This window comes from Plectropomus leopardus, chromosome 13 (assembly GCF_008729295.1).
Source record: "Plectropomus leopardus isolate mb chromosome 13, YSFRI_Pleo_2.0, whole genome shotgun sequence".
Lineage (NCBI taxonomy): Eukaryota > Metazoa > Chordata > Actinopteri > Perciformes > Serranidae > Plectropomus > Plectropomus leopardus.
Window position 1 is genome coordinate 11,686,937 of NC_056475.1, and position 22,478 is coordinate 11,709,414.

Genomic DNA, 22,478 nt, shown 5'->3' on the forward strand with positions numbered 1-22,478 from the left:
ACATTTCAGTTTATTTTATGAGTCTGAACAGACATATTTGTGAATTTCAGTTGTTAGAAGTTTGCCTAAAGGTGTTTTCTGTTAGAAAGGTATTTCTTAGTTACGGTTAGGTGGAAATTTGTGGTTTGGGTTAAAACAAATAGATTTCTGTTAAAAAGCCCTGTAGGCAAATTTTCTCATGTGCGTGTATATTGCAACTTGACTGATTGGCGGAGGCATACATCTATGAGGACGTAATTTTTGTTTTCTATCGGCTTCTTATACCGGATGGTCTATAAAAGTGGTTTGCAACTGATTCAGCCACATGGTCCAGATTTCTCCTAAGTCATTATTTCAAGGTCCACACTGAAGATACCACTGATAAATTTTATTTCACAAAATGTAACACATTCGCTCAGAGCACAATGAAATAAAATATTATGCAGGAATAAAGTGCAGTTACTTAAAACATAGTAAATTAAGTGGACTGCAACCAAAAAAGTGCCTATTATTGCTTCAAGACCAGTGACACTTCAAAAAACAATAGGGCAATAAAATAGTTGCTTTACTAATAAAAACAAGGTGGCTTGATAGATAACCAAGGTCTGTAGGCGTATAATTCAAAGTGTGTTTTTTACAAACTTGCCACGAGTCACTTGCGGTCCACTCAGAATTGACCCACATTTCACTTTTGGATCATGACCCACCATTTGGGAACCATTGTCTATACATCAGTCTAACTAGTTTGACTGATGTATTGTCGGACCACGTTGGGAATTAAAAGTTGCAGCTTTTTGCAGTGACCACTGGACTTGAACCATATGCTTTATGTCTGATATAAATTAGTAGAATTCAGCTATAATGTTTCACACAGATTGTCAAACTCCCCCATATCTTGCGCTCTTTAATTAACTCTGTATGTTGCAGTTTTGAACACTGACTCTGACCCTTGTACTCCTTAGTATTGGCTGATGGTAATCTTGATGAAGTTGGAATGAAAGGGCAACTACAGTGAACTGCTGTTATTGTTACATCTTCAGATGAATTTCTGAACTGTAAAATGTTCTTGATTAAGTCTCCATGGAGAGTGTGTTATTGATTGTGGCGGATGAATGTACCTGCACTCTTCTTCACCTCCAGGTGTCTATGCTGTGCTCAGTTATATTCTTGTTTCCTTTTTTTCTGGTTGAAAAACTCTGTTTATTTGACCACAGTGCCTGACCTATGGTGAATTTATCTTTCTAAGGGGAAACACACCAGTATTACAAATATAATTCTCTTTTTTTCTTCTTCCAGCTGTATGGTTTGATGTGTGTCTTTCTGTAGCTTAGAGTCTCGGAGTCCGCAGCATTTAAACGCAGTCTGCTTTGGGCTTGGTGCATAGGAGATAAAAGCTGTGTGTGTTTATATGTACAGAAGACAAAACAGAATGTTTTCCACATTGCCTGTCTGGCTGCAGAGCAGTAACAATCAGATGATTACAATCAGCTCAGCTTCATGGGAAAGAAGCAACAGTTTGAGTGTCCATAGGAGATGAACCATTTTAACCTAAGGCAGGTAGCTTTACTGTATGTTTGTCTCACTCAGCTGTGTCTAGTAACAAGCTCCCAGCAGCAAGAAGCATGAGTTTGACTTCACTTCTTTGCGATGTATAACTGTCAGAGAAACATGCCGGCAATGATAAAATGAATTGTTATGCTCTGAGGCATACAATTCCTATTGATAAAACAATCTGGAACTAGATCTAAACTAGAACCGGTTCCTGGTTCCCATCCCTATCTATACGTTAATGAAGTAACAGAGTTCCTGCAGCAGTTATAGTATGACCTCCATTCACACATGCAAACCGAAATACTGAGGACATGAAAGAATATTATTAATTGGTAATCTAAAAATCCTAAAAAAAGAAGCCGATGCAGCTCAACACCACTCAAATACCAAAAGTGCACTCAGCAGCACAGAGTTGAGAAAGCATGGAGAGAGCTTGTTTCCTTGTGAAACAGAGGCCCTGTTCTTTTCAACAAACAGTCAGCTACCTAAAAGTACTTCAAACTAGATGGAGGGAAAGTTGTAGTTCATTGGGTTCGTTGTCATCAAGAGCTAGCTGAATCTCGGCAATATAACTTTAATGAGCTACCAGGACAAGATGCATGGAAGCATGCTGTGCTGGAAATGAACTAGTACAGGAGCAACAGTAACAGACTGCCTCATTTCTCTATGCACCTTGCAAAGGGGTGCACTTGTGCTGGAACCCAACCATGTAAATTAATACAGGAAGTAAATAGATGTTTTAATTGATACACTGTTGCACCCAGTCAGCAACACAGGAACAGTAATTCTGTTAGATGACATTATGCAGTGCCTATTAAAATATTGTATTTATTGAAGGATGAATTTTAGGTTTAACAGCATTAGATTGGTAGCAATAAAACCATTAATGAAGTGGCATCATAAACATTGATTTTTCCATCTGCTATCAACAACAACAGCTGAGAAATTTAAAGGGAAAATAAAGAAAAACCTGCTCATATCAATCCAGGTGCTGCAGCCAGTGTTCTAAATGCTTTAAGTGTTGTCTGATATCCTGCTTTAGCCTAATTACCCAGAACAATTAGCTCTTCTTCTTTGTGTATGATCATAAACGTAGTGTTACTAGCATACAGTAAGCTTTTTTCAACTTTCCTCACCCACATTCCCACAGTTGTGATTCAGACTACCAAGTTTCCAGAATGAAACCTTTTTTTCTCTCTCCATTAGGCTACTGCTGCTCCGCTTCTCTGTGAAGTGTGACAACTTTGTTTCATTTTGACAGGTCGTGGCGCAATAGATGTTTCCCATAGTTCAGAGAGCTTCAGAGGAAGAGTTTGAACTGAAGCAGCCAGTCTCGTTTTCTAGTCTTAAAGCACTTTTCAGCAATCAGACTGCAGCCAAACCAGCACTTCTGAACAGCTGTTTGAAGATTGACGTGCTGTCTCCGGAAGAAATTGCTGCATTTTTTGCTCTGCTAGACCGTGGCCTTCCTTACTGAGCTACTTATACGAACAGCAGGTGATGTCACTGTTAGCATGTATATGGCTTTGATCATTTCAGAAACACATACCCCCCCCCACCCCCCACCTCCCCACATGTCTTCATCTTGGATCATAATCAGGGGAAATATTCTTTTTTCCCCTCGTCTTGTTAAATATTTTTATCAGCATTGATTAGGGATGTAAAACGATGCGTGAAAAGACAATCTGTGTGGGTGAGGAGAAGGTAAATGAAACAAGCTATAAATGCTGGAATTTTTTTTCAAAGCTTAATAAAAGGCCGAGGTTGTAGCTGATGCAATGCAGGAAGAGTCCAGTTTGATCCAAACACTGCTGACACTCAACTGCTGATTTGCTGACTGCATTGGATGCACTTAATACAATTTCATTTTTGCAGAGTTACATTTATAACACACCATAAGTCCTGTGACTTTTGGTATTATTAAAATGATTCAGCATCTAAGCTTCAGCAAAGTCATATGGATCTCCATATTGTATTACCAAAAAAAAACAAAAAAAAAAAAACACTATTTTTTTAAGCAAACTTTCTTAAATTTTGCATATTATTTTGTCTTCCTCCTCAGTTAGGCAAAAACATTCACAACTGGTCTGCTGCTAGTTTCTGAAATTAAATCTCGAATGCCATCAATACAACTATCAATAGTACTTCAGATGTGCACTGTTATGTTAATAGACTGAGTTGTTCCTTGATTGCTTTTTCAAAGTCAGCACATACAGAGCAGTGTGGGCTGTGGTCCCCAGACACACCTTAAACAAACGGAGCAACATGTATTGCTTTTGCTGGTCCTGAAAGCTTGGTGATGGAGAGACAGTGTGTGGGTGGTGTGGTGGATAATATTTGCATGCCCTCAGCTACTGTGTGTTATTATGAATTTAGCTTATTTAGTATCAACACTGCCTGGAAAGAATATGTTGGTTTATGATTTGGCACTGTGGCATTTGAGTATTTGACCTATTTGTATTTTCTTTATTTAATAGATGTGTTAGTGCCACTAAGTATGCTGCAGTGGATGTTTTCTGCCACCAGCTCTGCAAAGTAATTTCCAACAACTTTTTGTTATAGCATCACATCACAAACAATGCATAAAGAAATGAATAAAATATATAAGTAAATACATAAAAAAACATATTGCAGCAGATTCAACTCAGTGTCCTTTCCCGAAGCCGCTGTTGGCTATGCCTTTTGAAATGTTTCCTTTTCCCACATTCCATCATTTGTGCATGATACAGAAAGCGACTTCTATCTTTATGCTGCCATTAAATGTCATATATTACTTTAAGAACCAATTTAGAAATGGTGGATGGCAACCTTCTAGGAAATGTGACACACACTGCTAATTGGTGACTCACTTGTGTAGCTGCTTTTGGAAATGTGATTTAGAGTAGTTGCTTTCAACTACCAATGTGTGACTGGCATGTGAATTAAGCTCATGACAAACACGTCACGCTGAGGGAAAAATAACTCTCATCCTTTGCTGATGTAAAATTCTACCATGCTGCCACTGAAGAGACTCAAGGTGTCTCAAGATGTCACAAAACTTTCCAATTTTACTGGCAGCAGTTCAAACTTCTAAAATATTCAAAGAAAAAAAAATCAACAAAAGATTAGATTTCCATGGAGTGAAAGGAGCCCATTCATATCCAGTCTTTTCTCTTTGGGAAGAGGGTCAAAGAGGGTCATTGTGTGTTTTCAGACCTTTGCACTGCATGTGGGAGTGGTGAATATTTGAGGAGGCAAAGAAGAGCTCTCAGTACATTTTGAGGTTGTGTGCACCCTTTTATGATTTGCTTCTTCTTGAGCTGGTGAGCTGCAATATCACACTATTACTGAAGAGCTGAGCACAATTTGTCTCCCCTCTCTGTAAAACTGTGTCAAGCCCTTCTTGGACAAACCAATGTTTTGGAGTTGATGGCACGGCATCCTGTATAACCTTTTGAAAATGTTAATTGTTCTTCAAGGCTCTGGAGTAGAAAAAATGCCCTGCAGTCGTAATAAGCTTACTATCTGATTGCAGGAAATGTCTTACCATGTCTCTTAAAGCGGCAGTTGTCCTGGATTTTTTTTAACGTTGGAACTAGTGGAACAAGTGGAACTAGCAGTGTTACGCTGAACAATCCACTTAGCCCATTCAAACTTCACATGAAACACAAACAAACAAACAAACAAACAAACAAAAACAAAACAGAGTTGTTGAATTTTTAACGGCCAAATCTGACTTGACTGACTGATAATTCTGAGTTGGGTACAGCCCTAATACACACACACACACACACACACACACACACACACACACACACATGCGCACACACACACACGCTATATATATATATATATATATATATATATATATATATATATCATTTTATTATTTGTATATATTACCATTCCCATTCAAGCACACCCCCTCCTAAATTCAAACAGTGGCAGAAAAAGAACGAAACAGATGAATGAAACGGATATCTTGTACTATTGAATGCAGGCCTCTGAATTAAGGCACTGGTAAAATCATGGAGTAGCTGCACCACATTTTTAGCATTATATTTATTTAAATATCTAACATGGTTAGGTGACTGAAGGTGTCATGTGTAAAGGTGTTAAGCATCAAAACCAAACCTCCACCAAACTTGCTTGTTGAATTGGGGTAGCAGCAGAAATATCAGACAGACAGCAAAATTTCAATAAATTAAAACAACCTGCGTGGTTTGATATCACCAAAGATAAAAGTGAGTATAATGAATGGATTGGTGCAGCTTCCTTTTATATTTTCATCTTCAATCTAATGAGTCATTTCGGCTTCTATTGTTGGGGGGTCTCTTTGCTGCTCAGGTGAACTGGTGCTTGCCATTAATCTCTGTACTGAGCATTGATGTGAGGCAGCCGGCTGGAACAAGTTGGTAGATTTACAGCATGTTATTCCATTATGAAGCAGCCACCGAATCATTTTTTTTTTTTTTTTTTCAGACAGTTCTCAGAGCGTTGCCTCTGCCCACTTTGTTTCACATTATGCTCTCATATTGGACCGCTGTCAGTTGAACCCCAGGCTATCATCCTGTGGCCTGATTGTCCCCTCACTGACAAATGTTGATAATTGCCTTCCAGTGGAGCTGTAAAAGCTCTCCCTGCTAAGCTCATTGATTTGCTCTTCCTAACCAGCGGTGGGAAGGAGCAGCGTGCCTCTGGCTCTCTGGCTCACCGCGGCACAGTAGAGCTTGGCGCAGCAGGAACGAGGCAGCCTTAGGGAGATGTATGGAGGGATGCTAGCAGGATTAGGGCCACTGAGATAACTGATTTGCTGATCATTATGTAAGCCACATCTGTCCTCTGTCCCCTCTGTGGCACCCGGCCTCCTACGCTGAATGCAGCCAAACCCAGCAGCAGTATGAAGAGACGAGGCTCTGGACTCTGCTTACAGAGAGGAAGCCAGGGAAAGGTACGAGGGGGTAAGGGAAGAGGGGGTGAACAAACTCCTGGCTGCTAGTTGCAAAAACACAAAGCGGATGATGTGGGTAACTGAGGAAAATAGTGTTTATATAATGACAGAAAGGGAGACCAGTAGATATGTCCTGATAACATTTTTTGCCCTGATCCCGATCCAAGTCATTTAATATTGAGTATACGCCGATACAGAGTCCTGATTGGATACTTTTGCTTTCCTGGATGATACAGCTGCACAGTGCACACGTTTTCGAAAGGTATTACTATTAAAAAATACCTGCATTCAAGCTGTTCCTTGCTGATTTTTTAAAATAATTTATTAGCTCTGTATTATTACTTATTTATTTGTTTTGCAAAATAAAGTATAAATGACTGTTCAGCAGAGAGGAGGGACAGACAGCTTAGTGGAGCAGAGGTGATAAATGATGTGCTCTGCGTTGCTCTACATGAAAGTAAAACCATCAGTGTGACCAAAAAAAAAAAAAAGGATTGGATACTCTATAACCTAAATAATCAAAAAATGCCTTGATTGGATCAGGACATCTCTAGTGACCAGCCAAGAGCTTTCAATTCCAGTACAAAAGCCTACAGAGGATACAGTTTGTTTTTTTCCTTGGACTAGGCCCACAAGCTGAAACACAAGACTTTTCTGATTTCTTTAGTTTGTTTTTTTTTTTTTTCAATTAATAACTTAGCTTATAAATTGTCATAAATCAGTAAAAAATCTGTTAAATGTCTGTCCATCTTCCACTTCACTGGATGGATGGAAACATTCTCCACGTTCATTCTAAACGTCTCTCATGGGAGACATTTTTGCCTTGTCTCTCCTGACCTCTTTACAAGGGCAGTGATGTGCAGTGTTACAGAACAATGTCCCTGGAGGAATTACGCTCCATGCTCAAGGATGCTACAGCAGGTCCCTGTATTTCCATCACTGTACCTTGACCCTATGCTGGCCTGAAGGACAGTCTCCCGTCGTGCGTTAGATCCAAGGACCATGGGGCGATAGGAGAGGTTTGGCCTCCAGCTTGCATGAGACAAAAGCTGCCCTTAGAGCTGGCAGCACCACAGCTAAGCACTTAATGGCTGCCGCACAGTATTTCCTAGCTTCCTCCCCGTCAGACATGATAATAAGGAGCTTATTTGAACAGCACTTTGCTCAAATGGGTCTGGATGGAAGCCAGTGGAAGCTGTGATCATGGCAGCGGTAACACAGCTGTAAATTACTGCTGAAGCCCCTTACACATCCATCACACGATGTGTCCTGTTAAAATTATTTTCTTAACTTAAAGTCAAGGTAAAGTGAAATTTGAGATTTACATTTAATAAGTCTTGCCCCTTGACTATAGAAGATCTAGAATGACTGGTTTTTGTTATAGTTTGAAAGGCTGCAGCTTTCCTGTGAGTGGCCTTGGCTTAAACAAAAAAAACCCAAACAAACAACAACAAAAAAAAAATCATCAGAAACGCCCCCAGCATCTCATGTCAGAGAATACTGACAAATTTTCATGATTTTAAAACATAATTTTTTAGGGCTGATTAATAGTAATTTTCTAAATTGCGATTGATGGCAAAATTTCAGTAGTTAATTGCAAATAATCTCATTTTTAATTACACTTTCAATTCCATTATTTTGCATTTCAAAACAGTTTTGAAATCCATATTGACAAGATAAATTCTTAGCAGATGAAATGTACCCATAGAACCCATTTTCATTCAGACATCACAGATTTATGTCAGAGGTCAAGGGACCTCTGTATTTCCATCCCCAAAATGTAGCCATATTTTAGCGTAATCAGACCCCCTTCCTTAGAAGCAAGCATGGCATAGTTGATACTAATGGATTTATTTCTTATGTCTTCTAGTTTGTGTCCAGCCATCATTAATGCGATAGCCCTCCCCCCCTTAGCATGTACACTTTTATACACGTCTGTCCAAGTTCCATTTTTGATACTATTGTAATATTCTTAAAAATGTGTTGCTAACAAAGTGAATCTGGAAAGACTCTTTAAAGGGTGATGACTTTGTTTTGCAGCACCTGTAGGCATGGCAGGAGCTTCGTATTTAAATTGATTGCAGTTGAGATAAATACTGTTTTTCTACAGAGTAAACATCCTGCGAGGGGTGTAACTGTTCACACAACATGAAAGTCTGAAAATTGCCAGTATTATTGCGTCTGTGTCAGGCATCCAAGAATTAAGCACAGTTCTGCGCCTGCAGAAGGCACAGAAGCAGCCATCTGTCATGGCCTTTGTCCAGTGCTCTGGTATCTCTGGTCGCAGCAGAGCTGTGGATAATGACTCCTGTTGGGAGATGAGACGCTGTGTGTCAGCCCTGCTGGGCTCCTCTTCCAGGGAGGTCTCGATGCCTCAATATCTGCTTGGAGATCCTCAACTTCAGCACCAAGGAGCAGTAGAGCTGAAGTCCGGGGGGGTGGGGCAGATATTTGGAATGAAGCGACATTCAAAACTCCCAATTGGCTTTTCTATAACTCAATATTTCTCTAAGGGATAAGAAAACACCAAACAACAGACTGGGTTCAGTAATGCAGTCGCTGCCAGTGGCTGTTTTTCTTAATAGTGTCAAAAGGTTTTTTATTTCTAGAGTATATTTTTCCTTTTACCTTCCTTTGCCCTCTGACTAACATTTTGATGCTTATAATGTTTTTCTCTGTGTTTTCACTCATTATCTGAATGATCACACCTTCAGGGATGATTTTTTTATCTGAAAACAAATGATTGCCTCTGCCTGCTTTAAGCTGGACTTCGCCGAGAGATAGGGACAGTATCAGAGAAAGGCCAACATTTTGGAAATGATGCAACCTACTACTGTGTAGCTTTTAAAAAGCTACAATAACTTATGTCGCCAAAGATAACCATTTGCCAGCAAACCACTTTACAGGAAATGCTATGATTCCTTTTAGTTTTACAGTCAGATCAACAGCTTGCTGGATGTGTAACTGGTGTGGTGGTGGAGGTGTAGGCTGGTGGTGGGTGCCATGGTATTCAGAGAACTATTTTTGGAAAGCGAGGATTGGTAGCTTATGTTCCTGTGTGATGAGCCAGGGCAAATTGACTTGTCTGTTGAAGAGAGGAAGAAGAGGAGCAGAGGGTGAGGTGGAATAGGACCGACAGATAATTATGTCTCTGGGGGGGTCAAGGTGGATCGGCCTGTGATCTGACAGAACAGGATGTGAAGAAAAAAGAAAAGAAAAGCTTCTTCTTTTCACTCCGAGCTTCTATTGACTCTTAGCAGGAGGAGAGGAAACACAAAAGGGAAGTTTTGACCCAAGGTGGTCTGATTCGTCCTCCTTGGAGAATGAATGGGTAACTCTGTTCTTATCAGACACACTCCATTGCTGGTAATACCAGCCATTCCACTACGCCAAAGGCAGTCCACAGTTCTCGTAGCAAGAAGAATAAGGGTTTATCTTCGTTTTGTTTGCCATTTTGTAGAAAAAGGAAGTGCTGCATGAAATTCAAGCTGCTACAGCTAAGTGTCAAATGGAGTTTCCCCACAATGGAAACTTTTCCATGAAACCCTAAATGCATTGACATGCTTTTTCCTGCCTTTGGACTCCAGGGATATAATTCCACTTTTGGTTCCTGAGTCACAATATGTCCCTTTTCCTGAGGTAGCACATTCTGATGGCTCAGTTAGCACCAGGGGAGTATAAGACATCACTGGCTGGTCAGACACAAGCACCAAGACTGCATCATTATGTGTAGAATATTTTTTAAGACTTAATGGGTCTCATTCATGAAATGTGAGCAGAGCAAATTTATGTGTAAAGTGTACGCAGAAGGCTGTGCATAGGCTGAGATGTGTGCGAATTCCTAAATAGCAAGAGTGCGCTGTTAATTTACGATTGATTGCATTCATGAGCATGAACACGTGCCTATGGTCAAATTTGAGTTTCCTATGGAATTAATGAATCCCATGTAGACTTTTAGTACGAAGGTGTTTATTAGCAAATCTGCTCACAGATTTATTAACATTTCATGAGTGAGACCCAGTGAGCCCTGGTTGTCACTAGTACGGATAACAGGGATTTTTTCTGTTCCATTTAAATGTGATTATGTTCTAAAGCAGACAAATAATCAGAAAACAAAAATGACACAATGACCTTGAGTTATTTCATAGTCGAGCTCAAAAAGTGCATCTCACTCAGAGATGTCACTTTTTAATTATTGGTCTAATATATGTAGTCTTAAACGAACAGTTCACAGTTATTTTTTTTTTTTTGTCAGGTGCCCATATGAACACTGAGACAGTTTGCCTTGCAGGAGTCATCTTTTGTTCATGAGATCGCTTCCTGTTTTGATTCCTATGTGAGTAATGGGGGACAGTCCACTTTAATTCAACCAGAGCTAACATGAGGCTTCAGTTACAAAAAAATCCCTCTTTGTGATACTATTTGTCCACATCCGCTCAGCAAGAAACCTTGTCTGTGGAAACTCCTGAGGAGTTTTTTTGTACAAAAAATAATTGTGGAAGACACTTGCTTGATTTAATTAACTAATATTGCTGATACCTCAAATAACGTCAAGTAAACTTATGCAGGTATTGGTATTTTTTCTGAAAGGTTGTGACAGAGGCTGTAACCATTTTCTTAGCTGTGACACAGATCATTACAGTTGATATAAGAATGGTCCCTGCAATAATTTGTTAGTTCGTTTACTGTCCGGGCCTCTTGCTTGGTCAAACTCTTTTTTATCAGTTTGTTTCCTATGTCAACGTCCTCTGGGGTCTTTCACCTCTGTGATGATGTCAGAACTGAGAAAAAACTGAAAACATTTTCAATCACTTGTAGCATTGAGAAAATAACAAAAAGCAGTGCCAAATATCTGAGCCAGCCAGTGCCGTAAAACTTCCCCTGGGAGATCCCACCTGCTCACCAAAGTTACATAGTGCAAGAACATGCATCCAGGATGTGGGGTGGAAGTTGAACAGGTGCCATTCTCCCCATCACAAGCTACTATTTAAAGTAAAATAAATAAATAAAAAAAGGGAATAACGTTGCTTTAATATATTTTTTCATGGAACAAAGACAATTTTGTCCCCCATCACTTTCTTTAGAAGAAAGTCAGAAAGGGATCTCTTCATAGCCATTAAAAACAGAAGGAATGGATACAACAAGCAAAAAACTTTCAGTGTACACAGCTGTAAAGTGTTCTCAAACAGACTTGGAAAAAATGGACCTATTCTTTCATTCTCAGTAGAAAATGTTTTAAGATTGTTAACCCATTTCCATAATATGAGGATTATACTTGTTCTCATGTCTTTTTCCAGCCTGTGTGGCATGAATGCAGTGGAAAAGGAATGTTGTAAACTGTGTCTTTTAGGCAGTCCTTCACTCCATCTATAACCTAAAATCAAATGAAGCAGAAATTGTGTGACGCCTGAGGGGATGTTTTGCCCGCCTGGCCCAACGTGTGGCATTTAAAAAGTATCTTGCAAAACTGCAATCCACAAAAGTTCTAGTTCTGGATTTACAAGCAGGCATTCACAAGAGACTGATTACACAATTTAGGGAATTTATAAAAGTGATATGTATGTTTTGTGGTTGCACAGCAGAACAACAATGAAAGTGTATAAGGAATACTGTAGCTACCAGAGGAAAAAAAACTCAGTCTCCACTGTGTGATGCAGGTGTCTACTTCACACCTCAGGGCTTCATTCATGCCTAAATGCTGAAAGTGTCAGGTAGCAGGCAGGAAAACTAATTTGTAAACGAAAGGAAGAGAAAAAAAATCCATTGTATTACTCTTCAGCACTCTTATTTTTCTCCCTCCTTTCACCAGCAACTTTAAGGTGATCATTCATGGATGACAGCGATATTACCTGGGCACTGTACCTCTAAAAATGAAAGACCACTCTCACAACATTCTGGCAGCCAGCTAGTATTTGTACTTGATTTTTTACCTCAGGTGGCATTGCTACTTCAGTACAGTGAGCCTGAATGCTACTTAAGCAACACCAGACAATGTTTTGTTCATCTATCTAGACAGATCTAATAATAATATATTATAAAGAGTAGCAAGGGAATAATAAAGACAAAGAGGGGATGAAATAGACAGTAGCATAAAAGTAGGGTTGACATTCTTTTGCTCAGAATCACAGTAAGCATGCCAATTGGAGAAAGTGACTTTGTCTTCCTGGCATGCCGGTGCTGTGTTTCTGCGTAATGTTCCGCAACAGCTGTTGAGAGCCTAAACCCACAGCAGCAGCACCAATCCCACCCTATCTGACCAAACAGCAAACATAATCTGCTGTTGGGCAGATTAACAGAAGACCACAGCAGCATGGAAATGAGGTTAGGCAGCCAGCATTTCAGAAAGGCTCTTCATAATCTGTAAATCCCTCCATCGAGGTCACTAGGGAGAAAACTGATGGACCAATGACTGAATGCAATTTTAGTGCCCCCGATATTGTCGCAATTCAGGTGTTGTCCTCAAGACTGAATGTGTTGTTACATCCCAGAAATACTGTCCTGCTCTATCCTTCAAAGGGCTACAGATAAATGTTGCTTTTTTGCCTGAATTTAGGATACTTTTATATATGCTTTAAAGCCTTGGTAATACTATAACTCTGTTGTGCAGTGGTCAGTTGCATGTTGTTGCATTCAAATAGTTCTCTTTACTTAGAAAGATCATGTAAAGCTGGTGTAGACAGAAATCTGGAAAAGACAAAAATAGCATTTGAATTTAAAATGACACCTTCCTCCTTAAAGATCAAGGGCAAATGCATGTGCTCCATACAGTGACCCAGTGTTTTCCACAACAGTTATTTAATCTTATTCCATTGTAGAGTTTTACACAGCACATTTGCTCAACCCCTTCTTGCCCCCTTCTGTTTATCAGACTTTAAATGAGAAAAGAATTGCCACCTCACGGTCCCTCTGAATTGCTCCCTGCTGCTGTGGATTGCTTCACTGGGAGGCGACTGGGTAACACCTCTGGTCAGCGGCTGTAGCAGTTAGACTTTGGCCAGCAACCCCCCCTCACCCTGCCCAGCACTGGCTGTCACAGTGGGCTGGTGACCAGCAGGAGTGCCAAAAAGGAATTTTTTAATGGCAGCAAAAGAAAGTTTGCTGATCCAGTGCGAAGTTGGGGCTGTCTAGTCCCCCAGAGCAGGGGCTTATGCTGGCTGGATTTGGGATGGTGTGCCTGCTGACTGGTTGTCTGTCTTGGGTGCTGCTGCTTTCCTCCCAACATGGTGGTCTGTAGTGACAGGGATTGAGGTGGAGGACACATTCTGCTTCGAGGTTCTTCTAGTTAATGTCAGCTACATAAATGGAAACTTGACACTGCAGCTGTGAGCCTTGTTTATTGTTGTCTTTTTGATAACTCTGTCTTCCTTTTTTTGGTTGCTTTACAATGTAGGCAGTTGATATCAATGCTGGAATAGCAACTTTCTCTGCACTTAAATAAGGCTTTTACAGACTGAATGTGCAGGCACATCTGCATTTGTTGAAAAGCCGATAGGAACGTTTTCTCTCTGAAATGACAGTTTGATTGGCCAAAGTCTCCTGTCACATACTAGACTTTCTAAAGCTTGGAAACTGAGCCAAGAAGATATGTAGAAGTTAAGTTCCCTCTCAGTCCACTTAAATTACAAAATGCTCAAGGTTTATTATAGGATTTTTGCCCAGTGCAGCCAAAATAAAACTGCCTACCCTAGCTTTAATGATCAGGTGTTGGTGTTTAGGTCACTATTGGTCAGTGGTGCTTTGAGTTACATCATACCGTATACGTGGATTATACTTGTTTCTGACTGGCTGAGAGATAAAATTGTGTCACCTGACAGTCTGACAATGACTGGCCGGCTGTGTGCAGGTGAGAATCACAGATTTTACTTTCTTTTCTTATTTTTCATTCTTGACACAACTATTTCAGTCACTTTTCATGTGAAAAACTGACATTATGAACATTATTATCAGCGTGGTTAAGGTTCACTTAAACAGAATTTCCTTTATACGAGACAGCTCCTGAATTTGAACACCACTTATATGTCATTTTAGGTAGCTGAGGCAGTTTGCATGTCTGTCTACATTGTGATCTGACACTCTCAGTCTGTCTTTTGTGAGTCTGTGTGCAAACACTGATTGACATGTGGCCTTTTGTCATCAGTTAAATAGACCACTAAAAGGCTACATTAAATTTAATGAGGCTTCACACTGCCAGGTGACACGAGTTACATCCCTGTCCGCTCAGCTCTCTTCAAATCTTTCTCTTGCTGCTTTGTACTTTTAGTAGAATATGTGTTATGCTTCAAAGACAGACTTCTGTTCTGCTGTGTCATTTCTAAGACATTTTGGGGTCTGTCAGTTAATGAGAGCATGCTGGCTGGAGACGGCACAGTCCGTGTGGACCGTGGTGTCGTTCCTCCAATGTCCTATCAGTGTGTTTGTGCTGTGTCTTGAATATTAATAGAGCGGAAAAGTGCCCTGAGTGGAATGAGTTTGTGGCTGCATGGAGCCTCAGCTTTCTGATAATGGTGATTAGCAGAGTAGAGGAAGGCAATACTCTGCTGTGTAGTACAGCAGAGAAACAGATGACTATGTTTGGTGCTGCCTTATTTTCAGCTTAGATTCAATGCCTCATCTGGGCTGGTGTGCCTGAGTTGGCTATGAATGTGCATTTGAGTTGGCTATGAATGTGCATTCTTATTAGCTGGCTGAGATAGAGCTGGGTTCATCTTGTGAATAGTTCTTGCATTGCATTTACTACATCGCACTGTCATTGAACAAATTTAAAGTCACCCATCAGATTATATTAAACAAATGATCCTTAAACGTTCAGCATTTCTTACAAGAGCACGTTGTCTGTATTCTTACTTAAACTTAAACAACATGCCATCTTTTGTAGTTTTTAGTTTCTGTTTTCAGTGATTGTCAAATGAACAAGGGGAAAAAATAAAGCTTTAAAGTCTATAGAAACTTCATAAGCCACTGTACTCCAACTTCTCCACTGTCCATCTACTATGTTGTTAACTAAAGGGTTTCCAGCATATTAATTTATTTGTGGCGGCCTGCCACAAGTGTAACAGGTTCCGCCACGTATTGACCTTTAATTTGGAGCGCTGTTGGAATATATATGTACCATTTGGTCATTCAATGCACCACACTTGTGGGGCGCAGAGCGTACTTTGGGCAAAGACGAAGCAGCAGCAGCATGTGCAATGTAAACGAAACTAAACGATTTATTGTGCTAGGTCTAAAGTTTGCTTCCACTCGCCTCTGCAGTAGCTGTTCCTCTCATCCAATGATCAAATCAACTCTGATTCTATCGACGGATCAATTATCCACCCCTCGACTCGAACTCCACAAACTGCTGCTGAGGAAAAAAAAAAAATCATGAAGAGGGATTACATAATGATAGAAAATGGATTAAAAAAAGTGAGCTTTCACCACACACAGATTCTAATTCTGTGGGAAACGCCGAACTCTCAGTTCAACCAAAATATACCTGAATGTTGCATGTAACAAAATTTACAAGCTAAGAGATTATGGCATGCGTTTTAGACCAAGATCTCTTGTGGAAGGTTTTTCTTGATTATTTTTATTATGTTTCCCATGAAATATTGCTCTTACTTTAATAAAGAAAAATCTGGCACATCTGTCCCATCAAACACTGGGTAATGTGGTACTCAGGGTCTATATACATTTTATTTCCTAATATTACATTTCATTAAAAATATAAAGTGTAGGACTGAACTGTGTTGACATAGGTCATGTCTCTGCCTGACAGTTTTCATATCTGCTGTCTGATCAACAGTGCACCTTCTTTTCACCCAGTATTAACTTGAAAGGTTTCCCCAGTTTTCGGCTTCTATACATCTACTGTGTCCCCTATGGAACTGTGTCGATGATGTGGATATTTTACAGAGCACAAAACAAATGTTCGGGCTGAAATGTCATTAGTACTTTTTGGCCTCTCTAACAAGCATTTTTATGGACTGTAATTTCCACACTGGGCTGCTTATTTCAGACCTTCTGGTTGGTATTAACCTAGTTTTTAGCCATGCTCAGAGCATGACTATGTGAATGGTAATGTCTGTTGGTTGGTCTGTAACTCTGGTACAGACTCAGTGAAATAGTAAAAGAAGAGATTGCTGCTTTGGTACATACATTCATAAGAATGAATTGTAATCACTTTGGTGACCCCCCTGACTTCTCTTTCAACACCACCATGGGGCCAAAAGGACTGAATACTTACATAACAAATGACATTCCCATCAGGCTCGCCTAAACGAATAACTTCACAGCAGCACTAACTGGTTAGCCAAGTTTATTATGAGCTTTTAGTACAGCCTGTCAGCACACCAACATTTAAAATGTGTGCAAGTCAAGTGGCTATTAAGAAAGAGTGTGTTGTGAATTAAGACTTTCCATTGTAAAGTCCCTTTGCTTGTCTTACCCCACTTTTATTACACACAAGCAATTGCATCTCCCATCTGTTCCTCAAGATTATTCTGCACTTTTTCATACTCATCCTCTTGGACTGTCAGACTCAATTACTTTCTTTAGGTTCAGTACCCGCCCCCGTTCTGCTTCCACAAAACTAAACATGTGCACACATTAGCAGAAAAGTTTTCCTTTCTCCTTGTCTTGTTTTTCAAGGTCTTGTTGAGCAGCAAGAAAAGCCCCAGAGGAATATCATGGCGACGTGCGCTGAAATTTTAATCAGGAGGAAATGGGGCGGCACAATCTCGCTTCTTTTTAGTATAAATTTGCACAGATGGACTCTTGCTGCTTGTCAGGTCCTTGTATGACACACTGAGGGCATCTGCCTATGACAGAAAAAGGGGAAGGAGAGTGGTGGAGGGGTTGAAAAAGAGAGGTGAGCAGAAGGGAGAGAAGAGGAAGAAACGAAGTGAGGAAGGAATAGGAAGAGCTGAATGAATTTTATATTAGGATCCTATACGGCATCTCTGTGTCTATGCAGAGGCCAGTCAGAAGATGGAATAATAAATAAGCTGAGACACTGTGCTCAATGTTCTCCTTGCATCGGGTTCATCTAGACAGTTAGATACAATGTGGATGGATGATGTAGAGCTGCATATAAAAGGTTTTATTCAAAGAGAATGAGAATTTAAAAAAAAAATACTGATTTGAAAAAAAGAAAATCTTTGATATTTTACAGCTATGGATTTCAAGTGTAATCAAATTCAAATAATTATTAAATATGTAATCCATTTTAGTCTAACACATACCTGAAAGCCCGTTGCAAACCCCGATTCACACCGCTTCAAGGAAACATGTCCTTCAGCCTGGACACCGTAGAGCAGCGGTGCAGTTTTCAGCCTGAATGTGCCCCTGATGCAGCGAACATTAAACTCACAAGACTGATCAGCTGTATCCGCTGTTTGTGTCTTCTTGTGCATTATTAGCATTGCATTTATTGGGCTTTATCTTCCGACAGCATGAGATGGCAGAGGCAGCTTTTTTCTTTTTTATTTCATTTTGCAAGAACTAATTCTTGTACTCTGTTTGCCAGCAGATAACAGTAATTCGTGAAGTGTAGCCATATTGCAAACTTCGGAGGATCAAAGATTATTGATGGGCTCCAAACCATTGTTGCTTTTTTTTTGTGACACTGCACCTAAAATTTGCTTGACATCTAAATGGAAACACAGTTAATGTTACTGTATGAAGCAAGCGGCAGCCTCCTGGGCTGAGAAATTATGCTAATATGCAGGTGCCCAAAACTGGCCACTTGAGGCTGGCTCCAGAAGCGAGTCAGTCTCCATAGACCCCCTTTAAAATGCCCAGCATTACAGCAGAGATATACTTGTTTACAGCCTGGTACAAAACAAAGGTTTTAGTCTTTATAGATATTCTCAACATCCATGACAATTGTAAGGAGGGGGTTCATATTTATACAACTCACCTTACACCTACATTTAACATGTTTAACAACATTTAAAATTATGGATATTTAAGGTAGAGGTCAGTTGAGTGACAGGCTGTGTTTGAGGCGTTGCTACAGTCTTTGAGTCAGATCCATCCCTTGCCCCTTCACAGCTCCACCCTCTTGTACAAATATGGTCACGTCTGGCTCCAAAAAACCTAAGATGTGAACTTGAACCTAACTCAAACCTTAATCCTTAAAGCCAAAAAGCCCAAGACTTCACTTTCCAGTGTTCCCACTGTCACGCTCTAAAACTTTGTCTTAAAAAAGAATGAAATACAAGACAACCACATGTAACATGAGGTCTCCAACCAAATCCCTGTGTATATACTGTACAGTTTGTTATTCTGTATCATATTCCTCTAAGCTAGCAGTCTGATTAATAATTCACAGTATTTCATGCAGTCAGTGGTGCCATTTGTATTTAAAGTGTTTCACTAATTGCCTCCTCCCGTCGAGCTAATTATTTCTCCATTGTTCTGTGATCCTGTAATTCAAGATGCCGAGTCACTGGAAGTCACTCAGTGTGTAGAATGACTAAGTGGATGAAGAAACAGCCTTTGCCTTTGTATGCTGAACTGCAGCGTATCTGTCTGTATGTGTGTGGTTGTGTATATAAGGCCTCCGCGGAGTTGTGCGTCACAGCATTGATATTCTCCTCACAGGATCGTCAAGCATGAAATAGAAGAGCACACTTTCCGTGGATAAACTCTCAGCAGAAAGCTGTTGGATAGTGAGAGTCTGATGCTCTGGAGAAATCTCTTCGCTGACACTGATACTGACAGAGTGCGGGGAAAAAACTTTTGTGGAAGCTGTACTATGTGTTCTTAAAGGTGCACACTAGTTGCTTTCCAAATTTTTGCTCATTAATAATGCATTGTATATATTTTATATTGCTGCTGATCATTTAAAAGCATTGCCTACAAACTAAGGATTCATTTGAGGTCACCAAACCTTTGCAGTTGTGGGCTTGTGGCAAAGACAAACACATTTGGCACATGAGATTCAGCTGAAAAAAAATGTCTTGCATTCAAAAGCTGTTTTATGGCTAAGAAAACATCTCAGTGCAGTCATAGATTTTGAGCGTTAAAATGCCAGTCAGAGGAGGAAAAAGGGCAGGTGAAGCAAACTACAGATGGTTTTCTGCAGCTGCCAACTGCAGTTTGTGTTCAGTGATGAGGCTCAACCCACAGTGTTCCAAATTAGTAATAACTTAAAAAACATTATGTGCAATAGTCCACCTTCCACATTCTCTGTCACTTTCACACACGTGCAGAGGCGCAAAGTTGGTTTGGTTACAACCCCACAGGTCACATTGGGTCCCCGGGGGAGGGGGGATATTTATAAACTATGCAAATGAACATACAGAAACTTCAAAGTTTACCATTGATAATAAAGTCTAAGAGGAAGTCTACAGAGAATAACTTTTTATCAATTAATTTATAGTAATTTGTCTCTATGATGCATTTATTGACAATGTAAAATTCAAGAGTTTTGGGATATGGCCAAAATTAAAGATTATTTTCACGTTGTCCATGTGTTCTTTTTGTTTTGATTTTTTCATAAAAACAAGCCATAAATTAAATGTTTTTTTTTTTTTTCACAGTGTGTGCCACAGCTTTCATGACTGCCTGTCTGTGTGCTTGTATTTGTCCATAGGGTGTTAACCGGTTGGGGAAGGATGCTCAGGTGGGACGCAACGGCGTGCGGAGGAAAGATTGGCACAACTATGAAGCAATCAAAAGAGATGCCTCTCGATCTGGTAGGACCAAACCTCCTCAGCCCCTCTTCATACAGTCTGTCAAAAAGAGATCAGAACTGAGTAACCTATACATCATGTACACAGTCTCTACAGTTATGCAAAAATCCCATATACTGAAAATCACACATTTATTCACTGGAATTCCAGACTAACTGCTCTTCTCACACACACCATCCTCTTCTCTGGGTCTTATTGCTCTCTAGCTCTGCAGCAGTGGTTTAAATCTCTGCTTTGAATGCAGTTCTGCTGTCATAAATACAGTTTATATCTGCTACAATTATCACCAACTCAGTTTTATTTTCTGTTCAGGGAAATCAGCCTCTATACAAACAGTGTAAATTAGCTGAAATGGGTTCATCCCTGAAATGAGCCGTTAAAGGAGAAAAGTTATTTTCCACACTTGTTACCTTTAGGGGGGAAAGTGGATCATTTCTGCTTAATGAAACATGCATGTTTGTGAATGATGAGTGTTGTTTTTGTTCTCTGGGTACTTGCAGGTCCCTGATTCTCATTTTAATAAATCTGCTCAAGTTAAAGCTGTAAAAAAATATGAAACTTTCTGAAGCAGTTCAGCCATTAGAGTTCATATTTATTTCATCATGTTTCATCAGCGGCTTTCTTGCTCTTAATGTCCAAGCTTTGATTTACAGAGACCAGGGTTGTAAACAGATCTGTTTTATTTAGTCATTTGTTAATTCAGCTTTAAACCACAACAGTACATTACAAGTTTTTTTGTCCTGAACTACCTTATTTTTATCTTTTTTTACTCACTTTTACCATGCATGTTCAGTTTAAGATGTTTTCGTGCTTTCTCTGTTTTATTATATATAACTATAAACATTAATGCAATCTTAAGTAGAATAAAGAATTCCCAGTCTTACTGTTCATAAGACTGGGAATTTGTCTTCAGCTAACCAGATACAAGAGAATAAGAATTCAGATGAGTAGTTCATAAAACAAACAGGACAAGGTCATTAGCTGAGGCACCAGAGGTGAAAACATTGTTTTTTCATGCACTCGTCAATTTTGAGATTTTGGACTACTTTTCTTTTTTGGTTCTTGTAAACCAGTGAAAAGAAAACATCCAAAATATGTGTTTAGGTGTTTGTTTTATTTCAGATTTCTGTGTTAAAATGTATGCAAAAAGCACATATTTGATTAGATAATGTCTCATTCGCATATCAAAACAGAAAACTTCAGAAAGCTTTTAATACAAAAAAAGTCATAGTGTAAGTTATCAACTGGGAAAGTTTCATGGTGATATTTCTTCTTCAAGCACATTAAGCTGTTTTCTCAGAATGAGTTTTTTAGTCATACTCAGAGCCAGAAATCTCCACTACAAGATGCACTTACACTTACCAAATTTTCCAATTTTATTCTTATTAGTATTCATGAGGTAATTACATTTTTTTCATATATCATTAATTGCCTGATTTCATTAACATTTTATTTCTAATAATGTAGCAAAAAATGTATTTTTCATGGCTGCTGACTGTATTTCTGACTGATATATAGAGTGATTAAAAGAGATATTAAAAATTCTCTCCTCACCCAGTCTTGTTTGAGTACACTACCCGCCCTAAGGCTTACTACTTTAAATACTTTGACAGAAATATTTTTAAGCTTTGATTTTGTCCCTTATCATACCCAAATAAATCCGGAAAACTTTTGATTTATTTAAAAATTTTTCCTAGATCTTTGAAGGAGGGTGTGTCGACTTTAATAAATGCTGTGCAATATGTGTGGTTCGCAAAGCAGACACAGTGTAGTGGAATTAATGCACTGAGGTCTCATACTTGTCTTGACAGTGAAATATGTGTTTGATGCAGGTAACGGTGAACAGGGGAAACCATTCCCCCTGACAGATGCTGACCGGGTCGACCAGGCCTACAGGGAGAATGGCTTCAACATTTATGTCAGCGACCGGATCTCCCTCAATCGCTCCCTCCCGGACATCCGCCATCCAAAGTGAGTTGTGTGTGTGTGTGTGTGTGTGTGTGTGTGTGTGTGTGTGTGTGTGTGTGTGTGTGTGTGTTTGTCTAGGGAGGGAGACAGTGGAGGAAGAGTGAGGGACTACCTGCCAAAATAAACATTTAGGTTTGGCTAGTTTGCTATTTAATGGCCACAATGGTGCATTGTAACTGACAGTATTATACAAATGCCATGATGTAACTACTGCAATGCATTATTAACTATAAATATTGATAAACTGCCTACATTTTTCTCAAAAGCATCTGTCTAGATAAGTTGTTTCGCATCATATTAAACCATGACTCTATCGCTAGAGTTGAGTTGTAATTAGATTTTAGATAAATAGATCTTCCGACTCAATAAAT

At 39.5% G+C, this 22,478-nt stretch overlaps 1 protein-coding gene across 1 annotated transcript in view; it reads left to right on the forward strand.

Annotated features, from left to right (window-relative positions):
- LOC121952312 (polypeptide N-acetylgalactosaminyltransferase 10-like) overlaps positions 1–22,478 on the forward strand; it is a 102,219-nt gene that overhangs the window by 12,471 nt on the left and 67,270 nt on the right. Inside the window, exons 2-3 of the mRNA XM_042498896.1 lie at positions 20,040–20,142; positions 21,972–22,110. Coding sequence (XP_042354830.1) covers positions 20,040–20,142; positions 21,972–22,110 — 242 coding nt within the window. The remainder of the gene's footprint in view (positions 1–20,039; positions 20,143–21,971; positions 22,111–22,478) is intronic.